General features: G+C 41.2%; 1 protein-coding gene across 18 annotated transcripts in view; it reads right to left on the bottom strand.

The window, feature by feature from the left end:
* Positions 1 to 358: 358 nt before the first annotated feature.
* PLEKHA6 (pleckstrin homology domain containing A6) overlaps positions 359 to 18741 on the bottom strand; it is a 273958-nt gene continuing 255575 nt past the window's right edge. For 16 of the 18 annotated variants that reach the window (XM_068269617.1, XM_068269632.1, XM_068269628.1 and 13 more), the window contains one exon: positions 2679 to 7448. In XM_068269617.1, coding sequence (XP_068125718.1) covers positions 7300 to 7448 — 149 coding nt within the window. In that variant the 3' untranslated portion in view covers positions 2679 to 7299. Of the gene's footprint in view, positions 1392 to 2678; positions 7449 to 18741 lie in introns of those variants that run through there. The other 2 variants (XM_068269622.1, XM_068269629.1) reach the window with 2 other exon arrangements.

Genomic DNA, 18741 nt, shown 5'->3' with positions numbered 1-18741 from the left:
TAGAATGAATCCAGGCCAGATCTGCAGGGTTACGTGGGTTCTCTTAGCTCAAGAAGGCGTTATTCAAACAGGCTATTTTGTTGATTTTCTTTAATTGCATGTCCTATTGTACTGCATTTGATTTGCTTTTGTGATTGCGTATAACAATGCAATAGAGCTGCAACTCAAACAGCTAGGCAGCAAACACCAATGCATAGTTCTGATGCCTATGTACTCTTAACCTTAAACCATAACATTTTTTGTCTTTTACATTAGTGTTAAGGCAAATGTAACCTTGGGTAGCATTCTAAAAGCTCAAATGCCTAAATTTAACTTATATAATCTATCATGACTTTTCAGTTACTCTTAAAAAAATTAATGGAAATATTTGCAGATGTCCAAAGATGTTTAATATGTAGCACTAAATGCATTTGCCCGCTATTTAATTTTAACTGTTGGTGTTTTTACATTTTTGATTTTTATTACCTTTAACTGCATATATTAAGTACATACATCAGTTAAAAAAAGTAAAAACAGTTGCTTGGGAGGCATGGTATGTAAGTAAGGTGAAGTTAGAAGCAAATAAAACTAAGTTAGTTCAGTGCTGGATTCCAAGCTTCCGGGTCACAGAACCTGCATATTTTTTTGGTAAGACCCAGACATTCTTGTTAACTACCATATATTCTAAATACTTTCATGATTATATACATAAAATAAATATTTTTTTCATACAGCAAAATATATATAACTATATATTGAGGCAAAGATATGCTTTGCACACTATTCATAATGAAGGATGTTATATGCACAGAATATAGCTAAAGTTCTATATAACTGCTGTCCTGAAATAGTGTGAAGAGGTTGCTGAGTTATTGCTTGCATGGGTCAACAGGAGCGCCTTACAAAATCCTCAATCTTCAAGAAAATATTTCATCATAATGCCTTGCAAGACTCCTGCACAAAACTGTCTTTTACATCCTGCCAACAAGTTCATCTGAGCAAAGGTTCACTGTTGGATCATGTGACTACATAAGCATCTAGTCTTTAGGATTGCAGTAAGCAGTTGTGGAGACCATCACTGCATCCATTGTTGGTAGTGAGAGAAGAAGATAATGCATGGGGTTTTCAGCTCTGCATCACATTTTTGGATGGACACCCATATTCGGTCTCTGCTACACTTGCATGAGGAATCCATTTACCAAAGGATTAGCAGGTTGGTGGAAACATTGGATCCTTCTGTCCATTGTTAAAATAAGGTGCCACGCCTCAGCAATTCCAGAATATTCTTATAACATAGCTGCAGTATGGGAATGTGCAGAGAAGTGGAGGCTCCCACCAGGAGCTGAGACTACAGGAATGCCTGCTTTACCACCACTAGGCTCTGTGCAACCTTGCAGCTGTGGCTGCTTGCGCTGTATAAACAGATACAAAGAGAACATTAGAAGATAAATAATGAGTAAGCAAAATTGAGAATTCCAGTCAGGGAGGGGATGGAGGCAGGGTCTACATGGGGAAAGAATAGGTAGCACTAACACTAAGTGAAAAGATCCTAGAATCTGTATCTTTCTCCACTTCCTATCAGCTCTTTAGCCTTCCACGTCTCTGTCTCTCCTATTTCCTTCCTCCTTGTGGCTTCTGCACAATCTATATTTTCTGTCAGCCATTCTTAGACTAGATATCACATATGGGTTTAATTTTGCTAGGATACATTATTTTTGCAGCTTCAACTAACATATAAATACTGATAATTAAAGGGTAATGTTAATGATAAAATATACCTTACTTGTATGTTCAAATTCATTCCTTCATCAGGAATACAATTACACTGAATTGTTGATTTGCTTCTGAAACTGGAGGTCATACTGCAACACTCACAAAATAAGCAGGCATTCATCTGTGCAGGCCTCTATGAGCCTGATCCGGGAAGACACTTTATAACAATCCCTCAGCCACAAACTACCGTATGTTAGATGTTAACAGTAGTCGGAAGAGAAGACGACTAGCAGACTGTGGCAGGAGAGCATATGCCTTTATGGTTGTGCATTATTATAATGTTTAAAGAAGGGATGGAATTCACCTCAGCATGATTTCACCAGCAGAGAACTTTCAGCCCATAATGCCCAATGTAACCTCTAACCTGAATTCAGCTGGTCAATAGGGATCGAGGTCGCTACGTGACTGTGTTTATAAACCCGCATTCTTGTTGGGACGTGCTGGTTCACAAACGTCAATGGTCACCTGACTTCGGGTCGAGGTCATGCTAGCATCATGGGATGGAAGTTCTCCGCTGATGAACCCATGCCATTGAAAATTCCATCCCTAGTTAAGTATAATATGTGGATCTGGGCAGCAGTGGCAAAGCAGGCAAATGGCTTTAGGGTATCCTGCTGCATGTAAACAATGGAAGGTGCTGCAGTTTAAATCCAGTTTTAGAAGCAAAGCAAAACAGGCAATCTTATTATATTCCTGAAAAGCCAGGATTTGAACTTGTCTTTATTCATGACAGATACAAGTTAATCCTAAAGATCCATATTAAATGTATCAAAACAATGTAATTGATGGCCGATAGTTATTCATATTTTCTATTCACCTGTTCTGTAAATATGTTCTGAAAGATTAAATAAGGAACCTTTCATTCAGGACAGAAAGCGTACAAGGAATGGTGAAGAGAATAAAATTACACAGGAAAAATACAGACATTTATTCTTTATTCATCTTTATTTTTAGGCAATAGAAAAAAACAGATTGATGTAGAAATGCAGAAGGCTGCTAAGTTGATTTATATGAATTTTACAACCACAACATGTACATTTGCCAAAACCTACTAAACAGAGCACCTGATCAAGTATCAGTAATGTTATCCAGGAAACAGTGCGAATATGCAGAGATAGAAAATCCACTGATTTACCTAAATGTGAATTTCATGTGGTCTGATGCAGCCTATTCTGGGAGACCCTACGTGTGTTTGTGGACTGGATTGTAGCCTCATGTTACATGCTTCTGTGCTAAGCAATTATTCTCTCAGTGGGACTGACACACCAAACATATTTCATGAATGATCTCACCCTACTTATTAATTCACAATTTATCTCTCCTTATCTGTCTTAATCCTGCTTTATCACTCCTTATCTGTTTATCATGAATTAGGAGATGAGTTTAATGCTGGGTACACACGATGCGTTTTTTCCGGTCAATTTTCCATCCGATCGATTTCCGATTCGATTCTGCTATCTTAAGATCGGACATGTCGGAAATTATCTATCGGACCATCTATCTAACACAAAATTGAATGGTGTATTCGCAGCATCATGCTGGGAACACACGGTTCATTTCTGCCGCAAATAGATGGCTCGATAGATCATTTCTGACATGTACGATCTCCCGTTCGATAGTTTTGCCACTCGATTTCTGATAGAAGTGAATGGAAAAAGATAAGAAAAACAAGTGGAAGATAAGAGAATCGATTGCAGAATCGAGTGGCAAAAACGATTGAGCAGAGAATCGAGTGCCAGAAACGCATAATGTATTCCCTGCATTAGACTATGAACCTATTGCTACACTTTACACTAAACCTCACACTGTGTAACCCATATAGCAACCTAACTCTATCAGCCCTTATCCTCAGCCAAAAACTAACATTAAACTACCACTGACAATAAGTTCTCCACTTCTCTGAACCTCTATTTCACAGTAACACTAACTAACCATAACATTGAGCCAGTTTTCACATTAAACCTTGCCAGTTTTTATATTAAACCTCGGTAACCCTTAAATGTAATGCTTCCTTTATGTTCAAGTATTGGAGATTCCCAGTGCTAAAGCAAATGTGGAAGTACCTATGCCTGGAGCAGTAAAAATCTCACTCCTCCCATTTTATAGGACAGCTTATGTTGTGAGCAGAACTTTTGCATGTATATCTTATATCCTGTTCAGCTATCCTCTCTGCTTCTTGGAATTAATGCAGATGACACATCAGTCATTATGTGCAGAAAAAGAAAAGAACCCCATGGTAAAACATCACTTTTCAAGGATAACTACATTTAGCTTTAGATACTTTGTATGACTCTGAACTAAGATTTAAAAAGTTTAGATTACATGTCTTCGGGGACTCCTTGGAAAGGCTTCAGAAACACTTGCGTCCTCGATTGCTTCTGAAGACGGCCAAATCCATATTGCACAATTGTGCCGAGTGGATCTGCTCATCTTTGGAAGTACTTGGGATTGCAAGGACTTCCAAAGCTTTTCAAGGAGTTTCAAAGTCCAAAAGGCCACCATTCTAGTCAGATTATTTCACTGGTGACAGTGGTGGAACAAGGGAATGGAGAAAGGACAGGGGGATCCAGAGCCTTCCCTTTTCTTGTGTGGGTATGTAAGTCTTTTTTAATCTCAGTTCAGGTTTCCTTTAAGGAAAAGCAAATGGCACTGCCTACCTAGGAGCTATCAATTTGTCTACCTGGCCCCTACCACTTCACCAAAATACGCCTTGCTGGGAGCAGGAGAAGCATTCTGTGGACCCAACAAAAACTTTCTATAATAATATGTAATAATAATAATCTGAACATTTATATAGCGCTTTTCTCCTGTCGGACTCAAAGCGCTCAAGAGCTGCAGCCACTGGGATGCACTCAAGAGGCCACCCTGCAGTGTTAGAGAGTCTTGCCTTGAACTCCTTACTGAATAGGTACTTGACCTAGCCAGGATTCGAACCCTGGTCTCCCATGTCAAAGGCAGAGCCCTTAACCAGTACTCTATCCAGCCACTAGAGTCATTTTACAAGAGAGATGGGACATGAGACAATTCCCATAACTCCCATTAGGAGACATCTCAGGAGGATTGTCTGCATGTACATAACCAGTTCCTGGATCTCAGCTGGCTGTGGTTAGGTGTCTGTGGCTAGGGCCTATTCAACTTTGTAGCTTCTGCTGGCTTAAATAAACACAATTGAACCCCACCTGTAAATTTAATATGTCATTTCATACAGCTAAACGTTTTGATTCCAATTTTTTCTCCAGTTATATCCATTGTATCCAGCGTGAATTGCTGCATTCTGTAAAGCATTGTATAACCATAATACGCTGGTGCTATCCAACAGCAGAAAATGAGGAAATTAATCCATATTACAATACAGCAATCTTATCATCTGGGTTATTGTGGTTTCGTAAGGTGATGCTGGAAATGGTTGTCAGTGGTGTTTTTATTAAGTGTTATGTTCCTGGAGTAATGTCTCAGACCAGGCTTTCTGTGAAGCTAATAAAATATGCTGATAATACCACATGTCTCTTCTTAGAACTATCTGATAAGGTAAGTTAGATGCCCTGCATCATGTAATGTTCCCTTCTCAAGTCTTGTATAAGCAGTCGAGTGGAGCTTTTCAAATTTTACATACAAATTTTGACTTTTTGAGTGAATAACTGAAGTTCTCCTGTGCCAGTCAGTAGCTTTGAACGGAATACCTTTGACTAATTTCTGTACAATGCAGCCTGTCAGAAGTATTCAGTCATGGCTACTGAACACTGATGCACACAGGCAGCAGTTCACACAGGCAGCAGCCATGGCGGACTACAGAGCAGTGTAGTCCCATTTATCACAAGTGAATAAAGCTGCCATAATATGCCTAGACAAAATATTTATGGTGCTGCACCATATGCAGTCTGGTCGGTGCCATACAAAATGGAGGGAGAGCTTAGGTTGAGATGGACAGAGAGTCTGAACAGAACTCTATTAGCTCAGTAATATCACTATGTTAAAATGAAAGGCAATTGTTACACTTTGAGTAAGTGGAAATTGCCACTCCATGAGTATGCCAGGTTACAGCTCTAATCACTATAAACTCGAGCAAATAGCAACATTTGGTTCCCTAAAAATGGCCAGATTTTACTGCAAATTTAACTTTGAGCAAATCAACAGATCATCATGATACAGAAAATAACTTTAACCCTGTGAACCTAGAGTTCCTGTTTAACAAGGGCTACCAAGGTAAGACATATATGTATTGAATCACCTGTACTGTAGCATTCAACAAACTTTGTGGATACTGTCTACCTCTTCATGGGAAACTATGGGGTCACACATTTCTGTAACTTCACACTGACGAATAGTCATAAATGGTGCATAACTGCATATACCAGAGTTCATCATAATTCATTTTTATAAGTCACTAGTTTGGACTGGTGTTTTTATGGCAATAGTGATGCTCAGGGGTCAAGGAAGAGGAGTACCCACAGACATACTGCGATACTGCAGGGGCTGCACACCCAGGAGGTAACTCTCTTATACCAGACACCTCTTTTCTTTTCATGCATTCATTTTTTTCTTTTCAAATATACAGTATTCTATGCTAAAAGATAAGGACTGTAATATTGGCATTTTCCAGATCATCATTTCCTTTAATTATGTTATATTCGTATATTAGGACAATGCTGCCAATTAGCTGGTTGTTTTCTAATGCTAGAGATATTAATTTACTTTCACCTTAGTCAATAAAACATGAGCAAAATGAAAAAAAAATTGTACTGCACAAGGGTTTTGCTGGTGCTAAAGGACCAATCAAATGGTGGCTGTAGTACTTCTGAGGAAAGATAATTAGCTCACAGCTGTCACATTAAAACAAAAAATCTTTCTGCCTAACAAAGAACAGAAAATCTGCGCCTGGATGATGCAATGAAAAGTGTATTCTACTGAACAATTATTATCTACTAAGAAAAGTGCTGGCTAAAAAACAAACAGCCCATGTGCAGCTATACATTCCTATATGAGGTGTACTCTTCTTAAGGCATACTTGTAGCTGAAAGCAGGTACATTAGCAGCAGTGTAAATACAAGTCAGTTGGCTCTGCACATGGTGGTCCACGAATTATAATCATAGACTGATATGGACCTTTCTTCAACTCATCACTTGTGACTGAATAACAAAACCTGCAGACTGTCATATCTTCCACCTGTTGCTTTTAATGTGGTGCTACAATCCACTCTGAAGGCTGGGTAACTAAAAATAAATGTTCTGTTCCCTTCCATCCCTATACACTCCTGATTTAATAAAATAATTAATACCTTGAACATGATTTAATGTACATCTGAAGCAAAGTAAGAAAATGACTGTCAAAATTGTCTTAATATAATATAATTATTTTTTTTGTATATTATATACAAGCAGATGTAATCACTAAAGTAATAGATAATATTATATATATATACATAATTGTCTATCTTATTTACATAGAATCCATATCAGATTTCTTGTCTCTTGCTTCCCCTTAGTTCCCATTCAGTTATGGCAGTTTACATCAGTTGTTGAAGGGGAAGGAGTATCTTACACTGTGACTCAGACACACATGATGTTCGCCCTGTATTCCCCAGCGCTGTCACTGCTGCTGCTGCCTCCCCCTAGGGCCGAGTGCTCAGAAGAGGAGGGAAGGGTCTGTGGAGCTGGGGACGTGGGAGACGTGGGGGGGCTCGGGGTGGCACACAGAGCTGGAAACAGAAAATGAGAATGAGATGGTGAAGCAAGCATGAGGGGTGTTCTTGTGCTTATGTCAAGAAAAGGGAGAAATGGAAATCAACATCTTATACAATATCCCATCAACCCTCCTAGAATAAGATGCCACCATTTCAGACAGGGAAGGTATTAGTTAAACAAGTATTTGTACTTATGGCAATCAGGGTTTCCAACTCATCTCTTTCATTATTAACATATCTAAGTCATACAGGTTGTCTGGCTAAATGGATTTAGGCAATCTCTTGACCACATATAGAGCGAATGTACAAGGCGACTAGACCTGTACCCATACATAGCTGTGATCAGTGCAGCGTACACTGGAAGAGCAGGATCTCCTCCAGGGGCTGCTTATAGGGTCTTGTGAACTACAATAAGTGTGGAAACAGCATGCACTCATGATGGTTTGGCAGCTCACTGAGGAGCAGGGAAATAGAACACATCTAAGCTGGGTTCACATTCGCCAGGGTTGTACCTTGGACAGTCACAGCAGGTCAAATGAATGATCTGTTGCAACTGTCCAATTGGTTTTCACCAGCCTTTTGGTGTCCATTATAATGTCCATCTGGTGTTCAGAAAAGTTATTTGTGTTCTGTCACCACAACGGACATGTTGGAACATATTTAAACAGATCCTATATTTATCATAGGATCGGTTGACTTGTCTGTTTGTTTGTTGTGGTCTGTTCCAGGAAAAACAGCAGCACATTTTCTTCTGTAGTGTGAACACCCGTGTAGCACTGAACTCCAAAACACCAATTTTCTCTATGTCTTATTTAGCATCAAACCCAACTAAATATAAGCATGCTAGTAATGATAGGGATGAGTTGTCAACTCTGGTAACAATACCTTGTTAGCATACACAAATACTATTAACTGGTCATTGGAAATGGCTTGTAAAACAACTATTAGTCAAAATTAATTATTAGTAAACATCAAATATTATAAGAGAGATTCTAGCTTTGATAAGTTAACACCATCTACTGCTGGCTATACATTTTCTTACATACATACTATTGTTCTGCTTTAATATTCATGACATCACTGAGCGATAATGGCTCGCAAACTTGAAGATGTAAACGGTATGTATATATTTCTTCAGAATGCTGTCCTGTGGACAAATAGCCCAGATATTAACCACTTTGGATCCAGTGGCTGTGTACACTTTATGAACCTAATTCTCTTATCTCAGGTACATTGCATTTAGGAAATATTCATAGCTCTTTAGAACTTCTTCACTTTTCAGTATGCTGAAACCTCAAAATAAACGCCTTTCATTTTTTGTTTCTCTTATCAAGCAACACTCAGTACCCTACAATGACGAAGTGATTTGGAGATTATATGCCATTCTTCTCTGTGGATCATGTGACAATCTGTCAGGTTGGATGCAGAGTGACTACAATCTCTTTCCAAGGTCCTTCTCTCCCAAATATTCCATTTGGGCAGGTGGTCAGCTTTAGGGAGAATTGTGATTGTTCCAAAACTTTGCCTATTTAGGAATCATGGAGGGCAAAAATGCTCTCTAGAAAACGGAAGATTTAATACCACCGGACCTCAACCCTTCAATACATCTTCTTGCTTTATTTCTGTATTGTAATGTGGTTAAGTCACTTTAAATTAATGTGTCCCTTTAAGTAAGTGCCTGCCCCTATGTGGGTGTGTTTGTATGTCCAGGTTTATAAATGTCTGGTTTATTTTCAGATGGTTGGGTACCTGAGGCACACAGGCCAAATATTTTGTGCCAGCCATGTCTATTTAACATACTTATCAGTTTTCAATAAAGCCAGAAGTTTAATTGAAGGATATAGATCCAGTGGTATTTAGTGGTTTTGGACTGTTGATCTGGGTTAGTGGATGCCCTGTTAACAACACGATCACCCTAAATAAGTATGAAGCAGCCCATAGGCTTTTATTGAATATGACGATTTTTATTTTGTTTTTGCCTTCCTTAAATTCTGCCTCAACACGTTACTGTTTCTATGCTCTGGGGCAATTTTTTTAATTGTTAAGTTTTTGCTCTGATATACATCATCAACTGGGAATGCCATAAAAAGACAGCACTGTGCCTTTTGTGATCATATTCAATCAATGAAATGTCTTTTCTTTCCAAATAAGTTTTAGTTTTAGAAACCTCTTGATGATGATCAACAGAACAGAGTGTTAATATTTTATATATTTTATATTTTTGCATGAAATCTATTACAAATCAATTACCTTCTCTACCCCAGGTGTCCCCCGCTAATCCTGCTCTCCCCGAGGCAGAGTATTAACACAGCAAGGCATTCCGACACTCACCTCTCCAGCTGAAGCACTCTCTCCTTCGTCATCTCCCTGTGTCCATAGTGACCCAATGACATGTACACACTCGCATACACTGGCGGTTCATGGGGTCACTACGGGCACGAGAGATTGAAGCAGTGTAGAGAAGATAGTGCACCAGCTGAAGAGGTGAGTGTCAGAGAGCTTCACTAATACTCTGCATAGGGCCAAGGGGAGCAACATTAATAGGGGGGATGAGTCACTGACTCTAGGCACTCCCACAAAGATACTGCCACACACCCATCCTGCCCTCGATCGACTAGTACAAAACTGTCCTATCTTATCAGTATCATAAATTGATTTCTGCTAGAAAGAAATCAAAATTATATTCGGGTGATATGTTAGGGCAACAGTCTTTGACAAATTAGATAACTGTTATCAAATCTGCTGAAGAATGTCTCATAGTGTATGGGTACCTTAACTTTGTTTCACTACAGCATGGCCAGTGGAGATTTACATGTTGAAAGATTTTTCCGCTGATCCTTATATATGGGTAATCATTGTGAACCATGCTGCTGCTACACAGTGAGAGCCTTTGTAAGAAGTCAATCAGAGCTTACGCTACAGCAGCTGATACCACAGGGCTTCTTCAGCCTCTCATGCATATGACAGCTAATGAGACTATGTTGTTCACAAAAGAAACAATAATTTGATGTAGCAAGCTAGCATCAAGCATCTCAGGACAAGCCACTGCGAAGATCCCCGAAACATATATATATCTATATATTTTTAGATTTATTTATTGAAATAGCTCTGGAACAAAGTCTACAACTGAATGTCAAAAATGATTAATGTATGTGGGTTAGTTAGAAAACAATATCCCACGTTCGTTTCTTCGGAAAGATTAATTGAAAAAGTTTGACATTTTCTCACAATATAAACGGATGTTTTATTATATATATATATGCTATGTTTCTAAAAAAATTAAAAAAAATAAATGCGTATTGACTTGTATTACCTTACACCAACGTGAAACTTGTGCTTGCATGCCTTGCCAGTGCCAGCTCTTGTCACAACCATATCCTCACTGCATGAATCACACCCTCATCCAAGGGCATAAGTAGATAGGTCACCTTCATCACAGGGTGTATGTATAATGTTCTGCTCTGCTGATTCTTTACAGGACCCCCCCCCCCCCCCCCCGGGGGGCAGCTTCCTGGCCACCCGGCGATGGCATAGGTCATGGGGACTATTGTTATGCTCATGCCCTATCTACAATAGCAGAATATTGATAATTTTACAGATATTCTACACACTAACCCTCTCCCATCTAGGCCTAACACTAGGCTCATTGCACAATTTGCGCTATGAAGTCTGTGTAGTAACGGTAAAGTTGCTGTGCGCTCTCTGCTCATGGCAACTTTATCAAATATGGCCAGATGTTTGGTCTGCCATAGCTTAGCCCACTCTAGATCACTCTCAGAAAACCTGGTTCACTTGCCTATAATAACAACCCAGTGGGAGAAATTCTGATCCATATCAATAAACCATTGCACAGCACCTGATACTGTATGTTTCTCATTCGGCAACGTAGCTAAGACCACAAATATTTACTTAGTCAAACCTTAAAGGACACTGAGGCGAAAATAAGCTAATGAAATAAACAATTGTATCTATTTTCCTTCTCCTAAAAATGACTTTTTAAGATATTCCAGTTTTATTTTATGTCTAAATCTACTTTTTAAGTTTTAACTGTTGACCCGTTTTTATCTCTTCCCCGCTCTCTGAAGCTATTTTCTGCTAGGAAAGTGTTTTATAGTTGCAATTTCCTATTAGTGAGGGTCACACTACAGGGAGTGCAGAATTATTAGGCAAATTAGTATTTTGACCACAGCATCCTCTTTATGCATGTTGTCTTACTCCAAGCTGTATAGGCTCGAAAGCCTACTACCAATTAAGCATATTAGGTGATGTGCATCTCTGTGATGAGAAGGGGTGTGGTCTAATGACATCAACACCCTATATCAGGTGTGCATAATTATTAGGCAACTTCCTTTCCTTTGGCAAAATGGGTCAAAAGAAGGACTTGACAGGCTCAGAAAAGTAAAAAATAGTGAGATATCTTGCATAGGGATGCAGCACTCTTAAAATTGCAAAGCTTCTGAAGCGTGATCGTCGAACAATCAAGCGTTTCATTCAAAATAGTCAACAGGGTCGCAAGAAGCGTGTGGAAAAACCAAGGCGCAAAATAACTGCCCATGAACTGAGAAAAGTCAAGCGTACAGCTGCCAAGATGCCACTTGCCACCAGTTTGGCCATATTTCAGAGCTGCAACATCACTGGAGTGCCCAAAAGCACAAGGTGTGCAATACTCAGAGACATGGCCAAGGTAAGAAAGGCTGAAAGACGACCACCACTGAACAAGACACACAAGCTGAAACGTCAAGACTGGGCCAAGAAATATCTCAAGACTGATTTTTCTAAGGTTTTATGGACTGATGAAATGAGAGTGAGTCTTGATGGGCCAGATGGATGGGCCCGTGGCTGGATTGGTAAAGGGCAGAGAGCTCCAGTCCGACTCAGACGCCAGCAAGGTGGAGGTGGAGTACTAGTTTGGGCTGGTATCATCAAAGATGAGCTTGTGGGGCCTTTTCGGGTTGAGGATGGAGTCAACCTCAACTCCCAGTCCTACTGCCAGTTTCTGGAAGACACCTTCTTCAAGCAGTGGTACAGGAAGAAGTCTGCATCCTTCAAGAAAAACATGATTTTCATGCAGGACAATGCTCCATCACACGCGCCCAAGTACTCCACAGCGTGGCTGGCAAGAAAGGGTATAAAAGAAGAAAAACTAATGACATGGCCTACTTGTTCACCTGATCTGAACCCCATTGAGAACCTGTGGTCCATCATAAAATGTGAGATTTACAAGGAGGGAAAACAGTACACCTCTCTGAACAGTGTCTGGGAGGCTGTGGTTGCTGCTGCACGCAATGTTGATGGTGAACAGATCAAAACACTGACAGAATCCATGGATGGCAGGCTTTTGAGTGTCCTTGCAAAGAAAGGTGGCTATATTGGTCACTGATTTGTTTTTGTTTTTGAATGTCAGAAATGTGTATTTGTGAATGTTGAGATGTTATATTGGTTTCACTGGTAAAAATAAATAATTGAAATGGGTATATATTTGGTTTTTGTTAAGTTGCCTAATAATTATGCACAGTAATAGTCACCTGCACACACAGATATCCCACTAAAATAGCTAAAACTAAAAAACAAACTAAAAACTACTTTCAAAAATATTCAGCTTTGATATTAATGAGTTTTTTGGGTTCATTGAGAACATGGTTGTTGTTCAATAATAAAATTATTACTCAAAAATACAACTTGACTAATAATTCTGCACTCCCTGTATAATCACTTCCTGTCTGAGTCAGGACTGAGTCAGCCACTTACATACCTGATATTTAACTCTTTCAGGCAGAAAAAGAAAAAAAGGAACACAGCATAGTTGTGTGCTAGGCACTGTACAAACTCATGTCTATCTCATCATGTCACGTGTCGCCTCGGGTATCCTTTAAGGCATGTACCCGTAAGAATGAAAGTGGTCGTTTGAATTCCCTCACTGGTTTGTGAGACGGCTGAGGTTGTAAGATGGCTTGGTCTATGTTCCTAGAGATCATGAGGTTCTCTAGGAGCATAGAAGAGGATCTGGTTAACAATTAGGGTACCTTAAGTATGCTGAGAAGTCAGAACATGAGACCGTTAACTTATAAAATAATGTTTTTCTGTGAGCTACTGAAATTCACTTAACATACAACTAAACATGTTACAAAGAACAAGCGTCTATATTTAACTATTGCTAGACATCTATTAGTATATGCTTTACTTTTCTTAAACAAGCAATATTGAAAAGCTTGTGAAAGGTTAATCCTGAGCACAGCTAAAATAGCATCACAGTGAGATAAATACTGAGAAACATATCTGAATGACGGAGCTCAGAAGAGTGGGAGGTGATCAGAGCACAGTAGCAGTCTAACGTTCTATTCACACTATTGCTATGTGTTGTGCTGCATTTTGATGCAAAGAATAGTTATTTTTGTTGTAGTGTGAAGCAGTGTGGAAAATATTTAACATAATCAATGGAAAATACATTTGCTGTCTGCAGAAATCTGTTCGGTCTGCACAATAATGGTGAGTTGCATTTAAGTAACTCCCTGAAATGCAATTCCATGTGCTGTACCAGAGATAGTGTTAATGGGCCAGACCTAAATGTAAACATAAAATATCATTGTCAGCACAGGCACAAGTTATGAAAGAGCAGGATAAATAAATGTTTTAAAATCTTTTGTAACACAAAACCCAGGTTTTGTTAGATAGCCATGTGTAATGAGGCAACAGCAGGCTGAACGCGGAGGATTGTCCACGTCCGCATCAGCAGCGCGACCGCCCGCATGGTCGCATGCGGAACGCGGAGAAACGTCCACGTCCGCAGCGGCAGCACGATCCACCGCTCAGTCGCAGACCTCTTGGCGTACTCCACGCAGAGGCTGCACTCCTGGAACACCTTCACAGGCCTCATGGCATGCTGCTCACCGAGGCACCTCTCATGACAGTCTGGACCCCGTAGGGGCCGCGCGCGTGTGCAGTAGAGCCTTTTATACTCTTAGAAGGAAAGTCAGCTGACCAGCTGGTCAGCTGACCTCAGCAAGGTCCTTGAGCTGTGCTGCAAGGTCCTTGAGCCATGTTGTGATTGGTTGAATGGCTGGGCGGGCTGTTTGAGTCCAGCACAGTACAAAAGCAGGCATTCTGTCAGTTGCAGGTTGTCTGCAGTCAGCAAATACTTGTGTGTTAGCACTCAGACCCTAGTCAGATCCCAAAGTGTGCTAGAACCAGCGGGAGCTGGGAATCCACACTTAGCCAGATTCTGTTGATAGCCTAAAGTACTAATTGCATTGTATATTGTGTATGACCTTTTTGCCTGTTACCTGTTTATTCTCTTGTCTCCTGATTTTGTACTTCGCCAGCCCTTACCGTTACCGACTATTGGCTTGGCTTCTGACTACTCTTGTGCTTCTCGATTCTGTTCCTCTGCCCATCTGATTCTCCGTTACTGACCTTGGCTTGACCTCTGATCTTGATTTCTGTCTGTCGATTCGGTACTTCCTTGCCAGTTCTGATACCGAACCATTTTCCGTTTGACTTCGCCCCCTTTAGTGGTTCGTCCACTAAAGGGTTATCTCTGCTGAGTTCTCCTTGCGGGGAACTCAGTAATTCCTCAGCATATCATTGCTGTTGAGAAACGTGATTCTGAGTTCTTATCCTAAGTCGCAGAATCGCACACACTGCTCTTCCTTCCAGAGGTCACCATCCCTCTGAGTTAACGTCAGTGTGGTGGGTTTTCCACAAGACATATCTTCTGTACCATGTGTTTTCCAGAGTACGTATAAATATTTGTATTATTGGTGATTCCGCAGATCACCATATAATCAAATATATCTGTATTACTGGTGATACTGCGGATCACCAATAATCAGAAAACTCTGAGTGTGTTCACCAAAACATCACATCATAACACCATGCTTCGTTGCGGCAAAACTACCCTGGTAGTCTTCTACCTTCACATCACAGTGCAAAACAGACATTTTTTATCAGTTCTGTCAGGTCCCAATGGAGAACTCCATATAAATGATCCACTAAAATATTGTTACTTAGCCAGGTAAACAACATTTACTATTCTGTATATGTTAGAATGAGCAGCATAAGCCATTTCAAATCAAAGCAGCTGAAGACAAATAGTGTTTACTTTACTGTTTCTTTTCCTGTAAAATAAACTACCGTATGTGTTTTCTGAGGAAACAATCTGCTTCCTTTATTGTCATGGGAAGCACATATACATTTTTAAAATTATTGTATTTAAATCAAAGATCCACCAGGTGGAGAACTCAATGTATCCACCAGGTGGCGTGTTCCTTCATAGTTAGTTTGGTTGAAAAAAAGGCATCCAACAGGTTCAATCAGAAAATGAAAAAAAAAATGATAAAACAATATCATGCACCCGCACATATCCCAAAGAGTTCTTAGAAGGCTTGGGCCAGTTAGCCATTCGGTGCAGCACTACTGCACCTACAAGCAGGAAGAAAAGGGCAAAAAGCTGGGCAAGGTAAGCGGGACTCTTTAACTTCTAAAATGTACACTGCCAAGACTTGTGTTCACCCATTAGATGACCACTGTGCAATCTGACCATTTACAGATGACCATATATATATATATATATATACGAGTTCCCTGTTACTTGCTGGAGCATGCTTTTGTATTGACTGTGTTGGAGTTAGTCAGGTTGATTTTTTACAGCCAAAGTCACTCTTTGGGCTTTGATGCTTCACTATACTCCCCTTTTTGCCACCCACCCCTAACCTCATAGCAGAGCATATTTAAAGGAGATGTGAACTCAGAACTGCATCTCTTCTCTAAAAGATAAGCAACAGCATAATATCCTTTAAAGGGAACCAGAGAGGATTCAATATACATACCTGGGGCTTCCTCCAGCCCCATACGCACGGATCGCTCCCACGCCGCCGTCCTCCGCTGCCTGGATCCGCCGCCACCGGGTCCCGTCATTGCCGCGAGTCGGCAAGTCGGCCGGCGGACGCGGCCAATTCTCCGCATTACAGGGTGCTCTCTCTCCATACAGATACGCATGTGGCTGCTTACTGCGCTGCCGCATGCGTACATGTATGGAGGGAGCCCCTGTGATGCGGACAATTGGCCGCGTCCGCCGGAAGTGACGGGCCCGGTACCGGCGGATCCAGGAAGCTGAGGACGGCGGCGTGGGAGCGATTCAGGCTTATGGAGCTGGAAGAAGCCCCAGGTATGTATAAAATCATTTTCTTTTTTCAACCCCCCGTTCCTCTCTGGTTCCCTTTAAAGAAAAATATTTCCTTGTTACAGCTTTTAGAGCTCCTACAGAGATGCTGCAGTGTAGTTACTTCCTGGTTTGCTCACAGAAGCGTTAAAGGATACCCAAAGTGACATGTGACATGATGAGATAGACATGTGTATGTACAGTGCCTAGCGCACAAGTAACTATGCTGTGTTCCTTTTTTTCTTTCTCTGCCTGAAAGAGTTACATATCAGGTATGTAAGTGGCTGACTCAGCCCTGACTCAGACAGGAAGTGACTACAGTGTGACCCTCACTGATAAGAAATTCCAACTATAAAACACTTTCCTAGAAGAAAATGGCTTCTGAGAGCAGGAAAGTGATAAAAAGGGGAATTTCTTATCAGTGAGGGTTACACTGTAGTCACTTCCTGTCTGAGTCAGGACTGAGTCAGCCACTTACATGTCTGATATTTAACTCTTTCAGGCAGAGAAAGAAAAAAAGGAACACAGCATAGTTATTTGTGTGCTAGGCACTGTACATACCCATGTCTATCTCATCATGTCACATGTCACTTCGGGTATCCTTTAACCTCCTGGGTTTACGTATTAGCTCACAACTGGGCAGACAGTTGACAGCTCAAATTACACTGGCTCATTACTTTCTGAGAAGGGAGAATTAGACAAGCTGTTCTCTATAAACACACACAGGGGGGACACAAGGTAGATTTTTCTGTGTTTTCCATCTCTCCTGTGCAAGACTTCAGGTCCACTTTAACCACTTGAGCCTTCAGTCGTTTTCACTTTATGCATCCAAGGAATGTTCACCTCCCATTCATTAGCCTATAACTTTATCACTATTTATCACACTGAACTGATCTATAGCTTGTTTTTTCCGCCACCAATTACGCTTTCTTTGGGTGGTAAATTTTGCTAAGAGCTACTTTACTGTAAATGCATTTTAACAGAAACAATAAGAAAAAAAACGGGAAAAAAATCATTATTTCTCAGTTTTCGGCCATTATAGCTTTAAAATAATACATGCCTCCATAATTAAAACCCACGTATTGTATTTGCCTAGTAGTCCAGGGTATTACACTATTTAACCACTTGCCGACCGCCCACAGGTGATGGGCGGCGGCAAAGTGGATACCTTAAGGACCGCAATACGCCCAAGGGCGTTGCGTCCTTTTCCTATGCCGGGGGAGCGATCGCGTCATTGATGACGCGCGCTTCCCCCGGCAACTGGCTCCGCCCACCCGCCGCAACATCCCGCCGGCCATACGGAAGCGCCGGCGGGATGTTAACCCCGCTACAAAGTGTATAATACACTTTGTAATGTATACAAAGTGTATTATACAAGCTGCGTCCTGCCCTGGTGGTCCCAGTGTCCGAGGGACCACCAGGGTAGGCTGCAGCCACCCTAGTCTGCACCCAAACACACTGATCTGCCCCCCCCGCCCCCTGATCGCCCACAGCACCCCTCAGACCCCCCCCCCCTGCCCAGCACCCAGACCACTGTTTGCACCCAATCACCCCCCTAATAACCCATCAATCACTCCCTGTCACTATCTGTCAACGCTATTTTTTTTTATCCCCCCCTGTCCCCTCCTGATCACCCCCCCCCCACCCCTCAGATTCTCCCCAGACCCCCCCCCCCCCTGTGTACTGTATGCATCTATCCCCCCTGATCACCTGTCAATCACCCATCAATCACCCCCTGTCACTGCCACCCAACAATCAGCCCCTAACCTGCCCCTTGCGGGCAATCTGATCACCCACCCACACCAATAGATCGCCCGCACATCCGACATCAGATCACCTCCAAAATCCATTGTTTACATCTATTCTCTCCTCTAAACACCCACTAATTACCCATCAATCACCCATCAATCACCCCCTATCACCACCTGTCACTTTTACCTATCAGATCAGACCCTAATCTGCCCCTTGCGGGCACCCAATCACCCGCCCACACTCTCAGATTGCCCTCTGACCCCCCCTTATCAATTCACCAGTGCATTAATTACATCTGTTCTTCCCTGTAATAACCCACTGATCACCTGTCAATCACCTATCACCCATCAATCACCCCCTGTCACTTCCACCCATCAATCGGCCCCTAACCTGCCCCTT

This window comes from Hyperolius riggenbachi, chromosome 2, assembly GCF_040937935.1.
Source record: "Hyperolius riggenbachi isolate aHypRig1 chromosome 2, aHypRig1.pri, whole genome shotgun sequence".
Taxonomy (NCBI): Eukaryota; Metazoa; Chordata; class Amphibia; order Anura; family Hyperoliidae; genus Hyperolius; species Hyperolius riggenbachi.
Note: the sequence above shows the minus strand (reverse complement) of the source record. Positions and strands in the feature narration are given on the sequence as shown.